We start from the raw sequence: 21,951 nt of genomic DNA, 5'->3' as shown, positions 1-21,951 counted from the left end.
CGGGTGCTTAACCGGTCTGTTGTGGTGAAAAGGGAGCTTAGCCAGAAAGCGAAGCTCTCGATTTACTGGTTGATCTACGTTCCAACCCTCACCTATGGTCACAAACTCTGGATAGTGACCGAAAGAACGAGATCGTGAGTACAAGCGGCCGAAATGAGTTTCCTCCGCAGGGTGGCTGGGCTCAGCCTTAGAGATAGGGTGAGGAGCTCGGACATTTGGACATTGGTATCCATCCAAGGGCATTCTGCCCCCTCTATTGGTGAAAAAACTTGATAAGTTGGGACTATCTCTGATTTTTTGTTAGTTTTTACCAAGCTGGTGAAGCTATTGGTTTATTCAGCTGCTTTTGTAATGGATGTTTAATTCCCATTTGCACTAAACCATTCTAAAGAACTGATTGCTGTTTATTTTGAATGTCTACCAACCAAGCTAGTAAAGCCATTTTAGCTCCTTTGTTATTTATTTAATATTTATTTTATTTTATTTTATCTTACATTGGATTTTGAGTCCCTAATTGCACTGACTGAACCATTTTCCAAGAGGTTTTGTTCCTGTTTATTTTTACATGTTGTTTGACCAAGGCAGTCAAGCTATTGTTTGTTTTTCTCAGTTTTAGCGCCTTTATTTTACATTGGGTTTTATATTCCTTATTGGACTGAACCAGGAGAGGTTTTGTTATATTTTTACATGTTGCTTGACCAAGCTAGTGAAGCTATTGGTTTATTCAGCTCTTTTTGTGTTTAATGTTAAATTCATTTTTGCACTAAACTAAACCATTAGAAAGAGCTGATTATTTTGAATGTTTATCAAGCTTGTGAAGCTATTGGTTTATTTAAGATTGTTGCACTGGTGCACATATATTAAATAAATAAGTAATTCAATACATTTATATCTCTTTATTTGTTTTAAAAAAATTAGAAAAGACATGTTTAAGTCAAGTCTGATGTTGCCTTGCACAAAAGAATGATCCCAGACTTTTCCACACAATGAGACATACCATTTGTTAGGTAATTCAGCGCTGTTTTTCTGTATCGATATCGGATCGGTATCGGCTAATACTAAACCTCAGATATCGTATTGGTATTGGAGGTGAAAAAAACGTATCGTTGCATCCCTAATATATATATATATATATTTATATATATATATATATATATATATATATATATATATATATATATATACACATATATACATATGTATGTATATATATACACACACACACACACACATATATATATATGTATGTATATATATTAGGGCATTAACGACTTTGATTTTTTTTTTTCAGGTCGACTTATCTGTCAATAAAGTCTAAGTCGAGTCGACAAGTCATTTGATGACGTCATCACATTGACACGGCGGAGAAAAGTGAAGTATCTCCACACATGTGATGTGTGTCTGTCACTCTCAAGGCCCGAACATACTCGGGCGTACTATTAGCGGAGCGGACTCCGCGAGGAATGTCCGCAGTCATTCGGGCTTTCATAGTCGAGCGCACTTCTGCGTTGTAGTTTCCTGTAAAAATGTCTGTGAAAAATCCCTGTGATGTGAAAAATACATGCCGAGCAGTCACTGGTGCGCGGAGCGGAGTCCATGCGGTCGTAAAATCTGAGCTTTGCGCGCACAGGGCTTGCAGACGTCCGCTTTGAGTCCGCACGGACCTCAGCGGAGTCCGTTCCGCGTACGTTCTGCCCGAGTATGTTCGGGCCTTCAGGCGTTTTCTCAGGCCTATCACCTTCTACGTTCTCTGCAGCCATGTCTATTGTCTTGTTGTGGTCTTGTGTTAATTTCCCCTCTACGCGCCAAGTAACGTTACCACCGTTTTTATGAAGTGACTATGACTATTGGTTAAGTCAAGGATAAAGTATCAGCGTAAGCCAATCAGAGGCAGCCATCGCATTCCGTACACAAGCACACACAGCGAGAGAGAGGGAAAAACACACGACTTGTCGACTCCTCCCGGGGGGTGTCGACTTGTGCCATTGACGTCGACACGTCGACAAATTGACTTTTCTGTTAATGCCCTAATATATATATATATATATATATATATATATATATATATATATGTAAATCCCCCTTTCACCCACCCCCATCATGGGGGTTGTGGTTTTGTCCATACTCAGTGTAGATGTTCCTGTACACTATGCCAGCCACTTGGTTATGGCGTTCAATGTACACTGTTCCTGCCTGCATCTTACACCCCGCTATTATGTGCTAAACTGTCTCAGAAGCATCTTTGCACAGCCTGCACCTGGGGTCCTGTCTGGTGTGGTAGACCCCTGCTTCTATTGATCTTGTACTAAGTGCCCGTTCTTGTGCTGTGATGATTAGTGCCTTTGTGCTGTCTTTCAGTCCAGCCTTTTCCAGCCACTGGTAGGATTTCTTGATGTCAGCCACTTCTTCAATCTGTCTGTGGTACATGCCACGCAGAGGCTTGTCCTTCCATGATGGTTAATCCTCCTATTCTGCTTTCTCGGGTTTCTGCTGCCTGAGGTATTCACTTAGCAGCTCATCTTTGGGGGCCATCTTCCTGATGTATTCCTGGATCTTCGTTTTTTCGTCCTGGACAGTGGCTCTGACGCTCACCAGTCCTCGTCCCCCCTCACTATGCTTAGTTTACAGTCTCAGGGTGCTGCACTTGGTATGAAACCCTCCATGCATTGTGAGAAGCTCCCTTGTCTTGATATCAGTGACCTCTATCTCCTCCTTTGGCCAGTTTATTATACCAGCAAGGTATCTGATGACTCGCAGGGTGTACTTGTTGATGGCTTGGACCTTGTCCTTTCCATTCAGCCAACTTTTCAGGACCTGCCTTACTCTGTGTCGGTATTTTGCTGTGGTTGACTTCCTTGCGGCCTCTCTATGGTTCACATTTACCTGCAGCACCCCAAGGTATTTGTAGCTGTCCTGAACATCTGCAATGCTGCCTTCTGGTAGCTAAACCCCCTCAGTTCTGATCATCTTACCTCTCTTTAACACCATCTGACCACACTCATCTAGTCCAAATGACATTCTGACATCATTGCTGCAGATCCTGGTGAGGTGGATCAGTGAGTCAATGTCTCTCTCACTCCTGGCATACAGCTTAATGTCATCCATGTCAGAGCATGTGAGCGGAGCGGAGCGGGTGAAAATTTCTGCTCCTTGCTCGCAGACCTGTCACTTTGCGCCGCTCGTCCGCTCCGCTTGGTTCTGCGCATTCTTCGTTCCGCTCCGCTCCATCATAAATTTTATCCCGCTCCACTCGCTCACCACTCCGCTCAAAAAAACTGCGTTGTACTACCCTAACCTGTAATCTTCTATTCACAAATAAAACGGGGTCTGCCCATATGGACGACAGCCCACTGGTCCGACATCCTATTGTTCCGACCATATTAAACCCATTGTTCTGAAGTCCCGTTGTTCTGAAATCATCATCATGATGCTTTGTGGTTAAGGTCTGGTTAGGTTTAGGCACAAAAACCACTTGGTTAGGGTTAGGAAAAGATCACGGTGTGGGTTAAAATGAAAAAGAAAGTGGCAAACACATTAGCCGTGAGCCTGCTTTGCCTCAAGCCTTTCCCAGCTGACCCAGAGCCGGTCGCGGCTCACCATCAAGGCAGAAATACGCCCGCCAAGAGCCGTTCAGCACCGCGGAGAGCTCCCCACACGACCCCAGAGTTGATAACAGGAGGTTATGGTGTTTCACTCTCTTCTCTCTATGACACTTGTATCTCGACCAGTAGCCTACTTTCGTTGCGTTGCTGATCCTCTATGGTACACAAATACAGTAATAATCACATATCGGAACAACGGGACGTCAGACTAATGAGAGGTCGGAACAATGCTACGGCACCAATAAAACATGAGCTTGGTAGATTCTCCGGGGAAGCCCTCTCCCCGCAGTTAGGGACCATTCTACACGGTACCGCTGGCAGGGTGGAAATAAGTCAAAGTGTGGAGGAGACGGACCAGGTTAAGCGGCCGACCTCCGAAGCCCTCTCGCCTCTCCCCGCAGTTAGGGACCGTTCTCCAAGGTACTGCTGCTTCTCTTCTCAGTTTCTTTTCTGAAGTACACAGTAAACTCCATAGTTTAGAAAGAAAAGAGTGTGGGTGTGCGCAGGTGCAAAGATGCATTCTGGGTGGGGCATGAGCGACCGGAGCGAAATTGGAGCGAGAGATAAGGCTCCGCTCCACCTTTTAAAAAAATAGCCGCTCCTCGCTCAACACAAAATCCTCCCACTCCCCGCTCCGCTCACATGCTCTGATCCATGTAAAGGAGGTGACTGATGGTTGCTCCACTTCAGAACCGGTATCTGTTGCCACTGTCACCTCTGTCATCTTGGTATATGCCGCACTTGATGGTAACTTGTGTAACTGGCTTTGAGCTGGCCTCCAGAGTCGTTCTCCACAGCCTCAGTGAGTTCTTGATGAAGGCTCTTAGTGTCCTGTTGATGTTGTACATTTCCAAGCATTCTAGTATCCATGTGTGTGGCACTGAGGCGAAGACTTTCTTGTAGTCAATCCAGGCAGTGCACAGGTTGGTCTGCCTGGTCTTGCAGTCTTGGGTGACTGCTCTATTGACCAGTAGCTGGTGCTTGGCTCCCCTGGTATCACTACCAATTCCTTTCTGGGCCTTGCTCATGTATTAGGCCATGTGCCTATTCATCTTAGCCGCTATGATGCCTGACAGGAGCTTCCATGTTGTGACTGACCGGTAGTTGGTTGGGACTTCGTCCCTCTAGGGATCTTCATGATCAGGTTTGTCCGTCCTTGGGTCAACCACTCTGGATGGTTCCCATCTATCAGCAGCTGGTTCATTTGTGCTGCGAGGCAGTCATAGAGTGCAGTAAGTTTCTTTCGCCAGTAGATGTGGATCATGTCAGGGCCTAGTGCTGTCCAGCTCCTCATACCTGATACCCTTTCTTGAATGTCTGCCAATGTAATGGTAACTGGCTCTTGTTCTGGGAGATTGCTGTGGTCTGCTCTTAAATCACCTGCCACTTAGCATTGGTGTTATGTAATGCCTCCTTCTTCCATATTCTCCTCCAGCATTGTTGAGTTTCAGCCATGGGTGGATACATTTCTGTGTTGTTACCTTGCCACTGAGAGTACACTTTGGATGGTTCGGTGGAGAACATCCTATTTATTCTCCTGGCTTCTGGTTTCACTCATCCTGAGGTGGGCTAGCAGCATTATGGACCTTGCCTAAGAGTTCAGACTGGATATGTGTTACCTGCCCTGCTCTTGTCACCCTGTAACATGATGACACCTGAGCCAACTCTATTTGTTGTTGATGAAGACCATAAGAGACAGTTGAAAGCTCAGGAAGTGCATCTTTGAGATGAAATTCTTACATTTTTATGCCACATTTTTTACTATGTGTGACATTATTAAAGTGTATTTCATAAAAAATACAAAAAAATAGGGGCGGCCCGTAGCTCACCTGGTAGAGTCTGTCATTTGCAGTGGTCGGGGTTTGACTCCGACCCGCAGCCTTTTGCTACATGTCACCCCCCCTCTCTCACCCACCTTTCCTGTCTATTACATTTTAATATGAGAACAGTTCCTTTTAAAACTACACACAACACAATGTCAGCGGTAGAGAATCATTTGATCCCGTTTTTAAGTCTGTCTTACGTCTCAGTGGTTCTGTGAAACATGTGAATCTAACTAGTGCTGACTTTAAGTTGATTAGTGGGTCCAGTGGCAGGAAATGATTATCTACAGCATGCAGCCATTTTAGCATGTCTTTTTCTTGGATTAAAGGAAAAGTAACTATTTTGTCAGACAGCTGAACCGTAAACTTCCATTTTAGCATGGAAGTAAAAGGCTGTATGTAGAAAGTCGAAAGTTGTAATGATGATAATTAAGAGTCTGACTATATGTCTGCAACAGTATCAAAAACTCAGGTGCACACAGACACAGCTATTCCCTCCAGGAAACATTTTGTTTTCCCTGGTAATAAATAAAGTCCAAAGTGATATCCCATACATTTCACTTGTCTTCCCCCAATAATAACCACAGCCTTGTTACTAAACTCCATCAATAGAATGCAAATAAATACATGAATGCACAGTTTTACCTTCTATCAATTAGAATAAAAAAATCAATCAATCAATCAATCAATCAATCAATTCTATTTATAGAGCCCAGTATCACAAATCACAATTTGCCTCAGAGGGCTTTACAGCATACGACGTCCCTCTGTCCTTTGGACTCTCGCAGTGGATAAGGAAAAACTTGCCCAAAAAAAACCCTTTAACGGGGAAAAAAATGGTAGAAACCTCAGGAAGAGCAACTGAGGAGGGATCCCTCTTCCAGGACGGACAGACGTGCAATAGATGTTGAACAGAACAGATCAACATGATAAATTAACAGTAATCCGCATGACACAAGAACAACAATATAACACTATATTTTTCCTCACATTAACACGTAAAAGCAGAGGGGGTCCAACATGAATTAAGAGTTACAGCGACATGAAGTCACTTCCCTCTACCTCATCCGAAAACACCAAGGCCCTCATTTATCAATCTTGCGTGGAAATGGGTGCAGATCTGAGTGCAGGATTCATCTTATGATAGGACGGGTGATTTATGAAACGTTCGTATCTGACCAGTCCCAGCGTACGAATGATCAGGCCTCGATAAATGTGGTGACTGAAATCGATCGTCATTAGCATGTCACGCCCTTAAATATTCGTGGTTCAGAGGCCTCGCCCTGTGAGGTCACAACATGGAGAGGAAAAAAATTGCAAAGAAGAGAAACTTTTCCGAGCTGGAAATCGACACCCTCACGTCTGAGGTGGAGGTAAATAAAGACGTGCTTTTTGGAAGTTTAAAAACTGGCATTAAAGGAGCCCATAAAAATGCTGTCTGGAAGAAGATCACGGAGGCAGTCAACAGCGTCGCCGTTGACAAATGGACTCCGGCTGAGGTTTGAATAAAATTCTCAATAAAGTAGCCTATGCCTAATGATGATGATGATAATAAAAAAATTAATTTTTTTTCATCCATAGCCTAATAGCCTATGCCTGGTAGTTGATCAAGTCACAATTCTTTACGTTTGGGTCAAGAAAAAGTGGTCAGACTTAAAGCTGGCAACAAAAAAGAGTGTTGCTGCCCTTAGGCGCAGCAGCACGCAGACTGGAGGAGGCCAACCAGACCCCAGCCTGACCCTGATGGGGACCGAGGAAAGAATCTCCTCACTAATCGGGTCAGAATCTATCTCTGGCATAAGTGGTGGTGGTGGAGACACAGACGCACTTGCGTCGGAGCCGGAGCCGGAGCCGGAGCCGGAGCCGGAGCAGAATGGTAACTAACAGCCCTCCCTTTGCTTGCATTGTAAAATCGGACACTTAATTTAAGCCTGACAGTACACTATTGTCCAAATAAATAGGCTTGCACATGATACACAGGTACACATTTTTATTGTTTCGTTTAAATGCTGTTTCAGAACCAGGCAACCAGCAGCATGGCGTTCAGGTCTTCTCTCCAGAGTGGTCCCACCGAGCCAGAACAGGCATGAAAATGGGTCAGGGGTGAAAAAGGTGAGAAGGATACGAGACCCGGCACCTGCTAGGGGGTCCCGGGGTTATGCTCCTCAATTGTTTTTTTTTTTTGGAAAAATGAGCTTCTAAATGCTCATATCTGATTTCTTTTAGATTTACTCTAGTGGTGATCACATGCAGAATTATAAGATTGCACAAAAACAAAAGTATGAATGTATAATTAAGTGCAAATAAAGTATCTTTACATGTTCACATATGTTGTATAAGAGATGAGACCAGGGGCGGACTGGGACACTGGCCCAACCCACACGTTTCTACCTATAATCGTCTATATGCTTGTACACAGTACACAAACGCTGTCCTCAGAATCAACTGCATAAGAAAATCAGCAGTTATTATTTAATTCCAGACTATAAAATAAATGCAATAATGAATTGGCCACAAATGGCTATGTGCTTATTATTTAACTTAAAATACTGTAGGAGCATATGACTCTATCCTAATGCATCTAATTTTATGCACAATATAATTGTCTGCCCTGTCCTGCCCAGCCCTGCTCTTGTATTACATAACCCTAGTTTATATCTCCATGGGTCACAGCCACGAACTAAGGAGGTATAAATTGGGAAATAGGCCCTATAGTCAACTTTAAGTCAACTTATTACTACAACAAAAAAATCCCGCTTAGTACTACTAAAAAGGTTATCCTCTGGCTAAAATGTAATGCATAGTAGGCTATGCCTTCACATTGCACCTGTCATATTTCTGGTCTCATCCTCCTCCTCATCACGACTGGGGTTAGTCTGTCCCTCAGCTTCAATGTCCTTGGGACTGGGATCACCACCTAATGTTAACTGCATGCATCCACAGGAAAAAAGCAAGCACATATTTTCTTTTAGTGCAGGTTTAAATTATAATGACTTACAATACCTAGTAGGCTAGTTGGCCTCTTGAAATGGACACCTAGAAGAAATATGCAATTTGCCAAAGCCAACCTTGCTCATTACACACTCACAAACGTTAGCTAACGTTAATGCACCTGCTGTGGCCAAACAGGTCGGATATTTTGGAGCACTTGCTGCCTCTTCTTGTACAGAAGTTTTTTTATTCAAGTTTTTTCCGCGCCACCCTTTCTTGTTTTACCGACTTTATCCATGTTTTCTGCCTACGGTCAAACTAGCCTGGTCTGCCATGAGTATAGACTGATGACTACGGCTGAGCCAATCAGATTTCAAGAAAAATGAGAGCCTCTTTCGTATTGGAGGAGGCCGCTCTTATCTCCTCCTTCAAGCATCAAAACACAAGATTGCCACCTACGTTCCCTCTGAACATCTCACAGCAAACAAACAACATGGGAGGGACGTGCATTACAGTACTGACAGCTAGCAACTAGCTTGACATTCACTAGTCTCACTGGGCCATCCCCACTGGCCCACTTGGTGACTGCCCATCGGGATTCGTCCCGAACGTCCCGATGGCCAATCCGCCATTGGACAAGACTGACAACTTCCCTCATGAAATGCCCGCGCGCATATGTTCGCTTCGTCTTTTTTCTGTGGCTTCGCTCTACAGACCCCCCAATTAATAACACGCTAAAAGAAATGAACGAGAATCTAAAACAAAAGACCTGAATAAAATGTTTAAATGACTAAACGTTGTCCATTGTCTGTATTGACTATCCCTTTAGCCAATAGCCCCTATAGGCTATACATGCATTACATTACTGATTAAATACTGTAGAGCACTTACACAACTTTAAGGTGTACTTTATATTTTAGAAGCAATGAATGAGGTCCTGTGTCCTCTGTATAGCCCCCCAGTGGAGGCTGTGCTGGCCATGGTTCCCTGGGCATTGGTTCATCTGGCCGGCACTCTATTGTCTAAAGCAATATTGTGCAAAACTGCACAGGCCAAAATAATGTCACACACCTTTTCTGGGGTATACAGCAGCGTTCCCCCCGCTGGTCCAAGACAGAGCCACTTGCCCTTGAGCAACCCGAAGCAGCGCTCCACCGTGACCCATGTGCGTGTGTGCGCACTGTTAAACCTGCGCTCCTGCTCTGTGGCAGGGTTTACCAGCGGGGTTATAAGGTATTCTGTGAGGGGATAACCTTTGTCACCTAGAACAAGAACCATACCAAAATGTTAATCATTTAATAGTCTACTTTGTTTATATTTATTTAACGCAGTTTACTTACTTATCGAGGAGATGACTTCGGCTCTGCAGTGCGCCCTCCCGTAGCCGTGCGCCCACGCTACTGTTATGGAATATAAATGAGTCTTGTGTCACCTCCGGCCACTTGGCTACCACATTTAGTAGTGATAGCCTGGCATCACAAATTACCTGTATGTTAACAGAGTGGTAATTTTTGCGATTGATGAATGCGTAATCATTCATGGATGGTGGCTTCAGATGCCATGAGTGCAATCAATTGCTCCAATTACATTTAGAAACCCAGCAATCTCATAAAATTGCCTTTTAATCACAGATTGCTGGGCATCATTGTATGGGAACCGAATGTAATTTTGGGAGAAGGACTTGATTGCTGCCAACACTGCTGGCATCATCCTGCTGATAGTTGGCTGGGAGACCCCAGCCCTGTCCCCGATCTCCCGCTTAAAGGTGCCGGTGGCCAAAAACCCCAGCATGGCGAGCACCTGCACCGGCACAGGTAAGGCATTTGACCTTCTGGTTTCCCTCTTTAAGCGGGCTTCTAAATTGTGGCATAAATCAATGATTACATGCCTTGGGAGCCGAAAGCGACAATAAGCCAATCATCACTCTCCATGAGGAGATCCCTGCATGTCCCTGAAAACTCGCTCATGTCTTACACGCGCGTACTGCTGTTCCAACACAGGCAAATCTGCCATTGTCAAGATCTGATAACTGTCAAAGCTCTTGTTTAAATAGGTGAGTGGATAAACCAACCACAGTGCACATATCGATCATCTTACCAGATGCTTTTGATTGCTTGAAATTGTGTCACACCCAGGCTTTGATCGAAAACACCAAAAACAAACAATTAGAGAATTTTGCCACTGAGTTCCTTTGCAAACACAGATTTCTGTTTGTATACGTCAAATTTCAGAGTATAATAATGTATAGGCCTATCTATTAAATGTATAGTTGTCATGTTTAGGCTGTTTAGCCTATCATATTTTTTATTTTCCAAAAAAATAAGTATCAGTGAGAACGTAGGCTATTTTATTTTATTTTATTTTATTTTATTTTGTTTTATTCGTTTTGAGAATCCTTTTTTAATATGTACTGAATATGTGGCTGCTTATGCTTAGATGACAAGTTTGAGGTTTGTTTCATAATTATTTTTAGACTCTGCCAGATTTTGCTGTGCTGTACCGCAAATCCACACTGACTCAAACTTGCGTACATGAGCTGAGACCTGACGTGAGATTTGATAGTAGCGTGCCCTCATGTCCAAATTGATAAATGCCGAGCCTTATGTGGAAATGGCCGTGCACACAGTTTTCTGCCGTACGGTCGTTTGATAATTGAAGGCCCATGAACTTACTATGATCTCCACATGAGAGTGTGGCCTCATCTGTTTGATGGTGCTGCCTGAGTTGCTGTCTATGCTGGAGCGGGATCCATAGATGATGGTGATGGGGATCTTAGGCTGAAGCTGGTCCATTCTTTGTAGCATCGGTCTCATAGCCCAACCGTAGGGAATGGTCATATTCTTAAAGGCGGTTTCCCCACTGTGACCATACAAAAGAAAATCTAATTCAGATGTTGATCACAGAGCACACCTTAAACATTAACTAATGACTGAAACAAAGGTAATAGCTAAACTGATTTCATGGCAGTCATAATGTGGCTCAACAGGGAGACATAAACAGACCTGGGGGTTTGCACATTCAGATGGTAGATGTACTCCGATACAGTGTTGTCACTGAACATGGAGGAGAACTTCCTCTTGAAGTCCGGTCTCAGAGTCTGGACCAGAAGGGGCCCTGCAGGGGCCACAAAGGAGAAGCTCAAGGGTCAAAATCAAGCATGTAGCCAGTAAGGGACGATGCTGCTTCATTACATGTGACAGGATTATTAACAACAGGGAGGACTGGTGGGCACAAAAGAAACCAAGCTTTCACTTGGTTTCAATCACAACAATAAAAAAAATAGCTGTAGTTGCTATTATGTACTCATCATATGTTTTTAATCTGTAGTCACACTACTTGTCTGCATGTTAAGAAAAAAATATAAAATATTTGTGGTGATCTCAGCTAAAATAGCATTAACAAACCATTTTTTTTTTTAAAGATATTTTTTGCCTTTAATGGACAGGACAGTTAAGTGTGAAAGGGGGAGAGATTTTAACCATGCACTTTTTTGTCTTTACAGAGCTTTTCGTATTTGTCATTCATTATCTCTCTGTATGCTACAGGTGTTCAGCTACTCTTTTGTTCCTCTAATTTAATACTTCTCATTTAAATATGCATTTCATTAGCTCTGTCATGTTTGATACTTCTCTAGCTGCTCTTAATTGTCTAGCGTCCATTTCACTGTATCCTTCTGTGCTGCAGCCACTGCTGGGATCATTAATACCATTATTTAACACTCATGTGCTGGCTTGGCTTGGCTTGGTTTGGCTCGGCACTTCAGCCCAGCGCAGCAGGGATTTGTGTCTACATTACAACAGGGCTACCTGCTTGAAGGTGTGTTTTTATTGATGATGGCTTGTCTAAAATGATGACGTTTAAAAGCAGCGGGCTGATCCACGGCTAAATTGGCTGCAAGTGTTTCTCTATCACATGGCAGGGCAGGTAAAAGAAGTTTGCATGTTGGAGGTGAGCTGTGTTGGAGGTGAACTGTGGCGTATGCAGCTCTTCATCTAACATCTCACTGTGGCTGTTTCTGCTTTTACTCTTCCTCCCTGTGGTATTAGACTTGTTTTTAGAAAAGAAAAGCTGGGGCGTCGGTGGCTTAGTGGTAGAGCAGGCGCCCCATGTACAAGGCTGTTGCCGCAGCGGCCCGGGTTCGACTCCAGCCTGTGGGCCCCTGCTGCATGTCACCCCCATGCAATGGCAGTGACATGCAGAGTATCTTTGACTCCACTCACCACTGTCTATACAGGAGACGAGAGAGAAAAGAAGACTGTATGTTCAGCTCTCAGTACTTTTGTAACTTCTAACTGAATCAGAGACAGAGACAGAGACATGCATAACAAAAAAATAACACATTACAAGCTGCACCAATGGTATGAAATAGTACAAACTACCAGCCTCCTAAGTGGCCGTGGTCTGCTGTCCCGCTTATCCCGTGAAAAACATCGATCTGCAGAGCCAGAGAGCCCACATACAGCCACAGTTTTAGACGTACACATTCACAAGTTCCAGACAACCAGTTTTATGTTGTAAAGACAGAGACTGATAAAATGTATCTCTAAGATTGTTCTTGTAAAAATAACATTAGTTTTGGTTCACAATTGCCGGTTTTAAATGGAATTAGAAACTTTTCCACTTGCAAGCTTCACTAGCACTAGTGAGCTACGCTAGCTTACGCTGTCTGCTTATCAACTCCTTGATCACTGATCTTTACAGAATATATTATTGTATTATTAAGCAAAGAAACACAAGTTTCATTTTGGTTTTAACTTCTGATTTATGATTTCACGTATAAGTTTATCCATTTGGAAAGTGACATCCACAGCACTGCAGTGAAACCAGCCTGACAGTTCAGCACCACAGAGAGAAAAGATTTTGTGCTGCCAGATCTCGTGAGAATGGGTTGTTGAGATAGAGACATGTCTTGAAAATTTGTCTTCTGAAAAATGCCATTTTAGTGCCGGAATATTTGGAAGATATGTGGCTTGTGAAAACTAGGTCCAATATTTACTTTGCTGACTATGGAGTTAAAGAACTGGTTATAATCTGTACTCACGTTCACTTTTCCCATTGGAATAAACAGACTCAGGACCGCTGCTTATCTTACAAAGCGGCAGGGAACTGATGAAAGCCATGTGACACAGGTACAGGAAATGAATCCGTAAGTCTGAAAGTGGGCTGTCTTGGTTTAACAGAGGTCTCTGGTGAAGTCTCACAACACACATGCTCAGTGGCGTGCACAGACTTTTTGAAGGGCAGGGGCGAAAAGAAAAAAAAGGCACTTTAGTGCGCGTCTTGGCTCCCAGGAGGGCACCTTAGCGCGCATTTTGGCTCCCAGGAGGGCACTTCGGTGTGTATTTTGGCTCCCAGGAGGACGTTTTTCAACAATTGGGCCACAAGGGGGGGGGGGCCACCGCCCCTCCTGCCCCCCCCCCCTGCCCCCCCCCTGTGCACTTCTCTGACTGAGAAGCCATGGACACTAGCCCTTAATTATGCGTGACTCAAAGCCTTAATAAAATGTCAACAGGTGAGTTTTAAAAAAATTCACCCAATGTACAGCGGTCATGAGGGGGAAATTAGCTGTAGAGACCAAACCTGTTTTTTGTACCAGGCTGTAAACATATTTATTTCTTCTGTAAAGATGGGCATTTTAACCCTTCGGGCCCTAGGCCTTTTCTGGGGTATTTTTACTGCCTTTACTTTTAAGCTCATATCACAGTCATTATAAAGGCTACATACACATGCTATATCTTGTTTTTTTTTCAGGACAATTTGGGCTATCCAGATTTGCCATCTTTTCATGTCCTTCTATGTGCCTGTATTTTATATTAATTTTTATATCAATGAAAAAAACAAATATGTGTTACTAAATTCTTACATTTTTACATGTATCTCACCATAGCAAGTTGGAAGTTGACATATTCTGCCATATATGAAGAGGGGAGACTCTCTGGAATCTGACAATATAAGAACCATGATGCTGGGACATTCTGTCACTTCACAGCTGTCCAAAACATGTGGTTTGTGCCAGGCGGACATAATTGCCAGTATATTTTCACTATTGCAATAAATTCCATTGACTCATTCACAAGTCAAGAAACATGCAATATTTACATCTAAGATCATAGAAAAATAGTCAACCAAGTGCAATGATGTCCTCCAAGATAATATTTGCCACTTTGTTTGCAGTAAAAAAAAATCTGAACGTTTTCTTGTCTTTGTTTTTGTTGTTGTTTTTCAGTTTCAGTTATACATTGGGGGGACATTTTCGGCATTGGGGGGGACGTGTCCACCTCAATGTATATGGTGACTACTGCCCTGTCACGCATGCATAATTAGGCTACAGTTGTCTGGGTGCACAAAGGAGAAGTGCGCTGGTCTTGTTATACAAAGTTTGATGGAGTGTCAACTGGACAATATGGAGATATCTGCATCTTGAAAGCTGGACTACAAATGTGGATAGACAGGGAGAAACACACGCAAGCCTAAGACGTGGTAAGATGCGATATTCCTCACTATATGAAGTGACTGATAACAAGATCTGTATAAGCGATTGTAAAGAAATCATCCAAGAGTATGTGTGTGCAAAGCTGTATGAAACCTTTGTTATACATAATTTTAGTGTGACTTTATCATTTTTTTTCGCTGTGAAAACATTGGACTACCGACAAGCTACGGTTCCGCTGTTTCACGTGATATGCGTAGCATCTCGCTATGACGAACGGTCGCAAGAAAATCCATAGAGAAGAACAGGTGTGAATTTGGACGCACTATGCGTTGTTCGGGCCCATAGGGTTAACATGGGGCTCTAGGGGGATTGACTGGCTTCTGGAACCAACCTCAAGTGGTCATTAGAGGAACTGCAGTTTTTGGCACTTCCATGTTGGCTTCATTTTTCAGCCCCAGAGGTTACTGCCTGGTTTTAACTGATCATGGACAGACAAATCGGCGCAGCATGGTTTGACCTGGCACAGTCAAAAGTGGTACTGGAGAACAGACAGACAGACAGAGTTACCCAGTGGTCCAACCAGTCTCAGGCCAGCCAGGGGGTTGAAGGGGCTGAACAGGGCCCCTAGGGCTTTGATCCATACCGGGATGGGACGGTCTGCCTCTACTATGTACGGGCGCTCAGGAAAACCCCAGGGCTCCACCAGCACTATATGCTTCACTCTGTAGGCCAGAGACAAAGACATTAAATACAGATTCACCTGCTATTTGGGTAATCACACGGTCTCACAAACATAGCTGAACATGAAATTTGGAACATTTTGGGAAATTCACTTATCTCTTTTCATGCCACAAGTTACATGAGAAGATGGATGCCATTCTGATGTTTGCTGGTGATATCAATGTTCTCACTGAACTCTCACTGAAATAAGAATATTTCCCAAAACATCTAACGTTTAACAATAAATATAGGAAATTTTATTTTGATTTAATTTCCTGCAAAATATCTCTTGCATCACTAGAGCTGGGTTGAAAAAATCGATTTAATTGATTTGAATCGATTTTCCTTTAAATGGCACAATATCGATTCATTAATTAAAAAATCAATCTTTTACTAGAACTATTTTACTCCGTGGACGTGTTGTACAGCCGGTAGCAGCCTGCAGCAGCCTGCAGTACTATCAACCCAGGTAGTCTCGCGAGATCAGCATTTAGCACCTGAGGTCATGGTGAGAGATCTCGCGAGACGGCCGGACACTGAATGAAGACAGAGCAGCAAACAATGGTGGGAGCGCGTCCACTGAAGGCATGGGTCTACGGTGCGAGTATTTTCACTCGCATTTTCCCCTAAAAATATAATAATACGCTAATAATGTACGCATGTTTATTAAATGCACATCAGTTTCACAGAAAAAGATTAAGAAATACCACTAAGCATCAGCACACTGCTAACTGTAGCCTCAGTTTGTACCTCATACAGAGCTGCTGGTAAAGTTAACTTGGCGTTAGGAAGCGTGATAAAAGATGGCAGAGAGGCGACGTTGTGCAAATAAACCAAAGATTTATTAATTTTCTGTAACATGGGCCGATAACAAATGTGTTAACTAACTATGCTAAAGCTTTACAAGCTATTCAGGGCTGCCAACGATAACATTAACATGACAAACAGCAAGGCTAACGTTACGGCTAACAAGCTAACGTACTGACGCTCCTCATGACACACACACACACACACACACACACATACCGGACAGCCTCTCAGTCCTTAGCCGCTAACGTTAGCTCATGTACAACACAGGTACCACACAGAAACTTTTACAAAGGGTCATAATGTGCTTGTAGTGACTGTCAAATCGCCAGCGAACGTTGTTTACACTGCGGACACGGAGAGCAGCGTGCCTGCTCTCATGGGACAAAGATGCTCTGAGAAGAAAGACGGTTCACTCTGCTCTGCCGCCAGGAACAAACTGGGAGGCCAAGATCCTGTCTGAGGAAGAGGGTTCACTTTGCTGCAGGGTTCACCTACGTATATTGTTTCTCTTCTGATACAGTCAATGTGTGCATCACAGCCACTGTCGTGTATTGCGGAAAAAGCTTTATAAGACGGTTACAGGCAGCAAACTTGTGGATGTCCTTTGTTTACATTTTTTGTAGCCACTTCATTTAAATTGTCTGCCTTGTGATTAGATTTAATTTAAAATATTTCTTTTGTATGTGTTGGTCAAGTAATGTTAAATAAAAGTACATGATGACTAATGTACTGCTTTGGGGTGTGTGTTTAGGTTTGCTTTGCTATATTGTGAATAATTCTCTTGAATAATACATGCTGTCTGTTTGACAAGAGTTAATAAAAATGACCAATCCCTGCTATATCAAGATTTCCAAAATCCTCCAACCCCTATATTGATACAGTAATTTTGATTATAGTTATTTTAATTATTAATCAGTGTTCAAAAATGAATAGTTTAGTGTATTTTATTAGACTGATGTAATTGACTGGATAATATTTTATCCTTTTTCAAAAGTGGTGCCCCACGAGGTGATTTAATGTACATTAAAATCATACTATTTGATATAATTACTAATTATTTATTTAAGAGTTCAGTAGAGGGTGAAGCCTATCAAAGGTAGAACTATTTGAAAATTGATTCATTCTTCAAGTCATTCTGTCTTCCCAGTGTAAGGATTCTTCTGTCTTTCTCTGATTTAGAACATTTTAAAGTGAATAAAAAACTCTGGGTTGTGGATAGGGCAGGAATTCCACGAGGGCCTTGAGGGCCATGGCCCTCGTGCCCTCTTAATTTGGCCATGTGCCCTTGAAAAAAATATCTGCCCTAAGGCCACAGTGGCCTTGAAGCTCCGCCCGCACTGCCCCAGGTGATTTTGCGTTTTTCTCCTCTGCCTCTTTCCTGTCAACATGGGTTTGATTCGAGCCTGGCATGAACCGCTCGGGCAGGCATTAACAACAGTTTGACATCAATCTATCACCGGCCAACCAGGAGACTTCATCAAACACCCGGGCAGGGATCAGTACTGAGACCCGGTATTGAACAACCCAAGGCAAGTTTAATCAACACCGTAATAACAGTAAGCTCTGCTATTATCGGCGTTACTTTTTAAAGTTTTGGTTTCATCTATCATCATTCTGCAGCGGTGGGGCCGCGGTGCAGATGAAGGGATGACTCTACTTGACAACAACTACGCTTGTTACTGTGAGTAAGTGCAATAAAACCTCTGCCAGCCAAGCCAGTACTTTATCAATATATGTGATCAGCATGTAGAAAGTCTATTTCAGTCTGCTCTGTCCACAGTCTCTCAAGTGTTAAAGTCAAACTAAAATGAAAGCTGTCTGTATGTAGGCTAACACTTTATCTGAACATGTACCTGAGGCAGCCGACCTGCAGACAGTGAGTGTCCTCAGTAGAGGAGGGACAGAGAGCAGGATGAACGACTGATACTGATGTTTGTCTTCATGCTGAGATAACGTGACTTTCTTCACTCAGTATTGTGATGTCAGGAGGAATATTTATATTCCAGTGAGATGTTACTGGGTTTTAAATAGTGACTTTGTTGTTGTAAACATGACTGTTGCTGCCATGGACTGTATAAAACTATATCCTGTGTAACTGGCCTATAAGGAAAACGCCAGGAGGTGAGGTGTGTGCATGTGTGTGTGTGGAGGAGAGGGGAGAGGGAGATGCTGGTAGAGAAATAGTGTGTGTTGTTAGATACTGTTAATCTCACTTATTATGCTTCTGTGCATTGACAGCTCTCTTTTAGTCTGTTTCTGCATCATGTTGAGGAGGGCCATGCCTGTAGCCTATATGCATAAATATATGTATGCAAAAAAAAAAAAAAAGTGGATCGGTTGCTCACTGCTAAAACTGTAGCCCATCGACATGATCTGGTTTTGAAATGCGGCCCAGTTGAAATAGTAATTGAATAGCCCTGCTGTAGTTTGTTTGTTTGTTAGCTATCTAACAACACATCAAAAATCATTGTAAGCCAGTCGTGTTCAGTGAATCAGTTTACCATGTACACTCAAAAAATATTTAAGATTGTTTGCTTATAAATACATAAACCTGGTTGTTCTATATTTAAAACACATTGGGTTTATTAGTACTATGAAATAAATCACATTACTTATTATACTCATTATTATTACTTGAGCTTGTTTTATTTATTTATTTCACAGATAGTTATACATCCTTAGTCCTTAAATTAAATTCATTATGAACATGGACTTAAAATCATTGTTTTATTGTATGGCCTTGCTGCCCTGGCTTTTGGCCTTTGTGCCCTCAAAAAATGACAACACGAAAGGCCAAGTGGCCTTGCCCCTAAAATGACGAAATTCCAGGCCTGAGTGTTGGGTCAGTCTGAAGACATGGGCAGTTTCAACCATTTCCTTAAATTTCATTGACCTTTTATGATAATTATCGCAATATTCATTCTGTCTCATTAAATTCATTAAATGAACAATAATTCCTCAACAACTCCTAAACAGTGCATAATACTCTCACCTTAAACGGGCACTGTGTAGGAATTTCTCCCATCTAGGGTTGAGATCGTATATTGCATTCAAACAGATGGCGCACTCTAGCGCCTCACTGTTTCAAACGCGTATTGCAACAACGGTAGCTGCTGTGTACCAAAAAGCTATGATAACATTGATGAAACCATGTCATCCGATACTTCATGGAGTATTCATTCAGGCTCCTAGACAGACACACGCCACGCGAGTTGACAAACCCCCTCCTCACCATGCTGGCTGTGTTTACAACGTAGGACTGTTGGGGCGGGTGTAAATCGAAACAAACCAATCACGTCTTGTCTTCTGACAACTGACAAGTGGCTCAACCTCACACACCTCATCCCTCTCCTCGACCAGTGCCGCTAACAGCACTAACAGCGCTAACAGCGGCTAACAGCTGTTAGCTCCTTCAGCAGCTCTCTCCACCTGGGAAAGGCTACCCCAGTGTTAACCCTCGTTTTTTGAAATTGCCGGTCACGTTGCCTTTTTGCCTTTTTTTTCAAATGCACCGGCACTTGTGACTAGCCTGATTGCTGCTGCTTTTTGTCACTCTACCTGCAGGCGTAAACTGGAAACCGACAAGTGAAAATGCGAAAGGCGATTCCATATTTCTGAAGTATGTCCCTGGACGTACCTGTATTTTCAAGATGGCGCACGTACATGATGAGACAACGGTCGCAATGCATATGTAAATGAGAATTTCGGAGCTTAGAGACATACTTAGATATGCTGATGGAGGTAAATACACATGTGCTAGGACACACTTTTGACTGCAAAATTTGTTTGTCTCAAAGAACAACTGAAAATGTTACACATAGGCCCAATCCCAATTCCTATTTTAACCCTCAATCTTAACCCTCAGTCTCAAAAATCCGCGCTCCCGCGAAGTGCTAGTTCTGTCCCAATTCTCAGAGTGTTGAGTTGAGGGTCAAGAATAAGGGCTGTATGGCCCTCACTTTTAAGATTTTTCAGGACCACCCTTGGTAGTGAGTGCTATCCCAGAATCCTTTGCGTATCATCCGCCGAGCCCAGCTGAAGTTAGTGAGTGAGTTAACAATGTGAGTATTTTCCTCGTTAATAGTTGTTTTAAAATTATGATAACCATTGCATTATCTTAGTTTAACGTCATTTTATAGACTATAGACCTCTCTGTAGCGAAACACATATATTATTTTGGCTAGCTAACGAAGCCGGGGCGGGCGCTTGCCCCTGCACGTAACCCCGGTTCTCTGATAACGGAGTGATGCTGTCATTCAGTCATTTTTCTCAGTGGTAATGTAATTGTTAAGTTGTTTTAATATACGTGAAATGTTTGCATTGACATTTTTGTAAGATGACGGTGTCATCTCCTGTAGCCGTAGAGTCGGCAGCTGGTAACGTTACAGCTGCAGGTTAACGTTAGTGATCGTATTATCTGGTGACTTTCCGCTGAATAAGTTACGTCGGTTGTTGTTGTACAGGTTATTTGGTTGAATGTCAACTTATAACCCAAAGAGTGAAACGTTAACGTGGATGAAAGTCATCAGATAACACTCACCAGTTCTGCTGGATGTTGACTACAGTATTCATTGTGATAATACTTGCAATACTACATGAAACTAAACTAATAACTTAACGAATATCTGACAGGTAGCCCAAAAAAATAAAAAATAAAAGAAAGTAATGTTGTTATCTCTGTTCCATTTCAGGGCCACCAGACAAAACACGAGCCCTGATTCATTTCAGGGCCACCAATGAAGACAAGTTTACAAAAAGCAAGCAGGCTCCAAAAAAACTATGGGAGTGAGTAATTTGTAACTTGTGAACTGTTCATATTCATAACATAATTCTCGGTCACAATGGCAACTGTTACCCTAGTGATCAAGCATTCTGTTTCAATATGAAATCAGCACAGCTGCAGATGGCAGCAGATTATTGTTTGGTAACTGTACATTTGTTTTGGAGCTGCCCCTATACTGTCACTTTTTGGAAAGATTTTGTCGAGTATATTCGTTGCAACATTTATGTTCTATTTTTACTACTGTACAAAGATCTGCTGTTTGGATTTTATGATGTCAGCATTTCAAAACAAAAACAATTCTATATAATTAATCTATTTATTGGGTCCGTTTCACAAAACAGGTTTAGTGAAAACTCAGAGTCTCTTAACCCTGAAATGAGGGAAACTCTGAGTTTTCCGTTTCAAAAAGGGAGGTAACTCAAACCAGAGAAAGAGGTGTAACTCTAGCCTGTTTCAGAGAGAGAGGTAACTTAAGCTCTCGGTCAGTTACCGTAGTAACAGACTCTATGAACCTAACCTGGTCGGGACCAGGTTTTTCTCAGTGAACCTCGAGTTTCTCTCTGTCTCCGCCCTCTTTCAGAGCCACACACTCCATTTGATTTCCTCATTCATTCAGTCAGCAGGCAAGTTTTGGCGTAGTCTAGTTCTGCCGTCTGTCATTTAAAAAAAAATCATTAAGAAAATCAGAGTAAGTATATTAGAAGTCCATTAGGCACAGTAGGTGGCGACTTTTTTCACTAACATGGCATGTCCTTTTGATAACGATCCCGTGGATGAAGGTGCAGAATTACTGCGCAGAGAATTAAATATTCGTCAGGAGATGGTTATCAGACTGCGCATAGATGTTCT

At 42.6% G+C, this 21,951-nt stretch overlaps 1 protein-coding gene across 2 annotated transcripts in view; it reads right to left on the bottom strand.

The window, feature by feature from the left end:
* abhd5a (abhydrolase domain containing 5, lysophosphatidic acid acyltransferase a) overlaps window positions 1-21,951 on the bottom strand; it is a 54,776-nt gene that overhangs the window by 9,149 nt on the left and 23,676 nt on the right. The window contains exons 5-9 of one of the 2 annotated variants that reach the window (XR_013492243.1): window positions 15,357-15,511; window positions 11,359-11,470; window positions 11,029-11,215; window positions 9,697-9,756; window positions 9,497-9,618 (exon numbers count right to left, since the gene is read on the bottom strand). Coding sequence is in view for 1 of the 2 variants with exons in the window: in XM_033638136.2 (XP_033494027.2) it covers window positions 11,029-11,215; window positions 11,359-11,470; window positions 15,357-15,511 (454 nt within the window). In the remaining variant the exon portion in view is untranslated. Of the gene's footprint in view, window positions 1-9,496; window positions 9,619-9,696; window positions 9,757-11,028; window positions 11,216-11,358; window positions 11,471-15,356; window positions 15,512-21,951 lie in introns of those variants that run through there. The other variant, XM_033638136.2, reaches the window with a different exon arrangement.

The sequence above is a fragment of the Epinephelus lanceolatus genome, chromosome 10 (assembly GCF_041903045.1).
Source record: "Epinephelus lanceolatus isolate andai-2023 chromosome 10, ASM4190304v1, whole genome shotgun sequence".
Taxonomy (NCBI): Eukaryota; Metazoa; Chordata; class Actinopteri; order Perciformes; family Serranidae; genus Epinephelus; species Epinephelus lanceolatus.
Note: the sequence above shows the minus strand (reverse complement) of the source record. Positions and strands in the feature narration are given on the sequence as shown.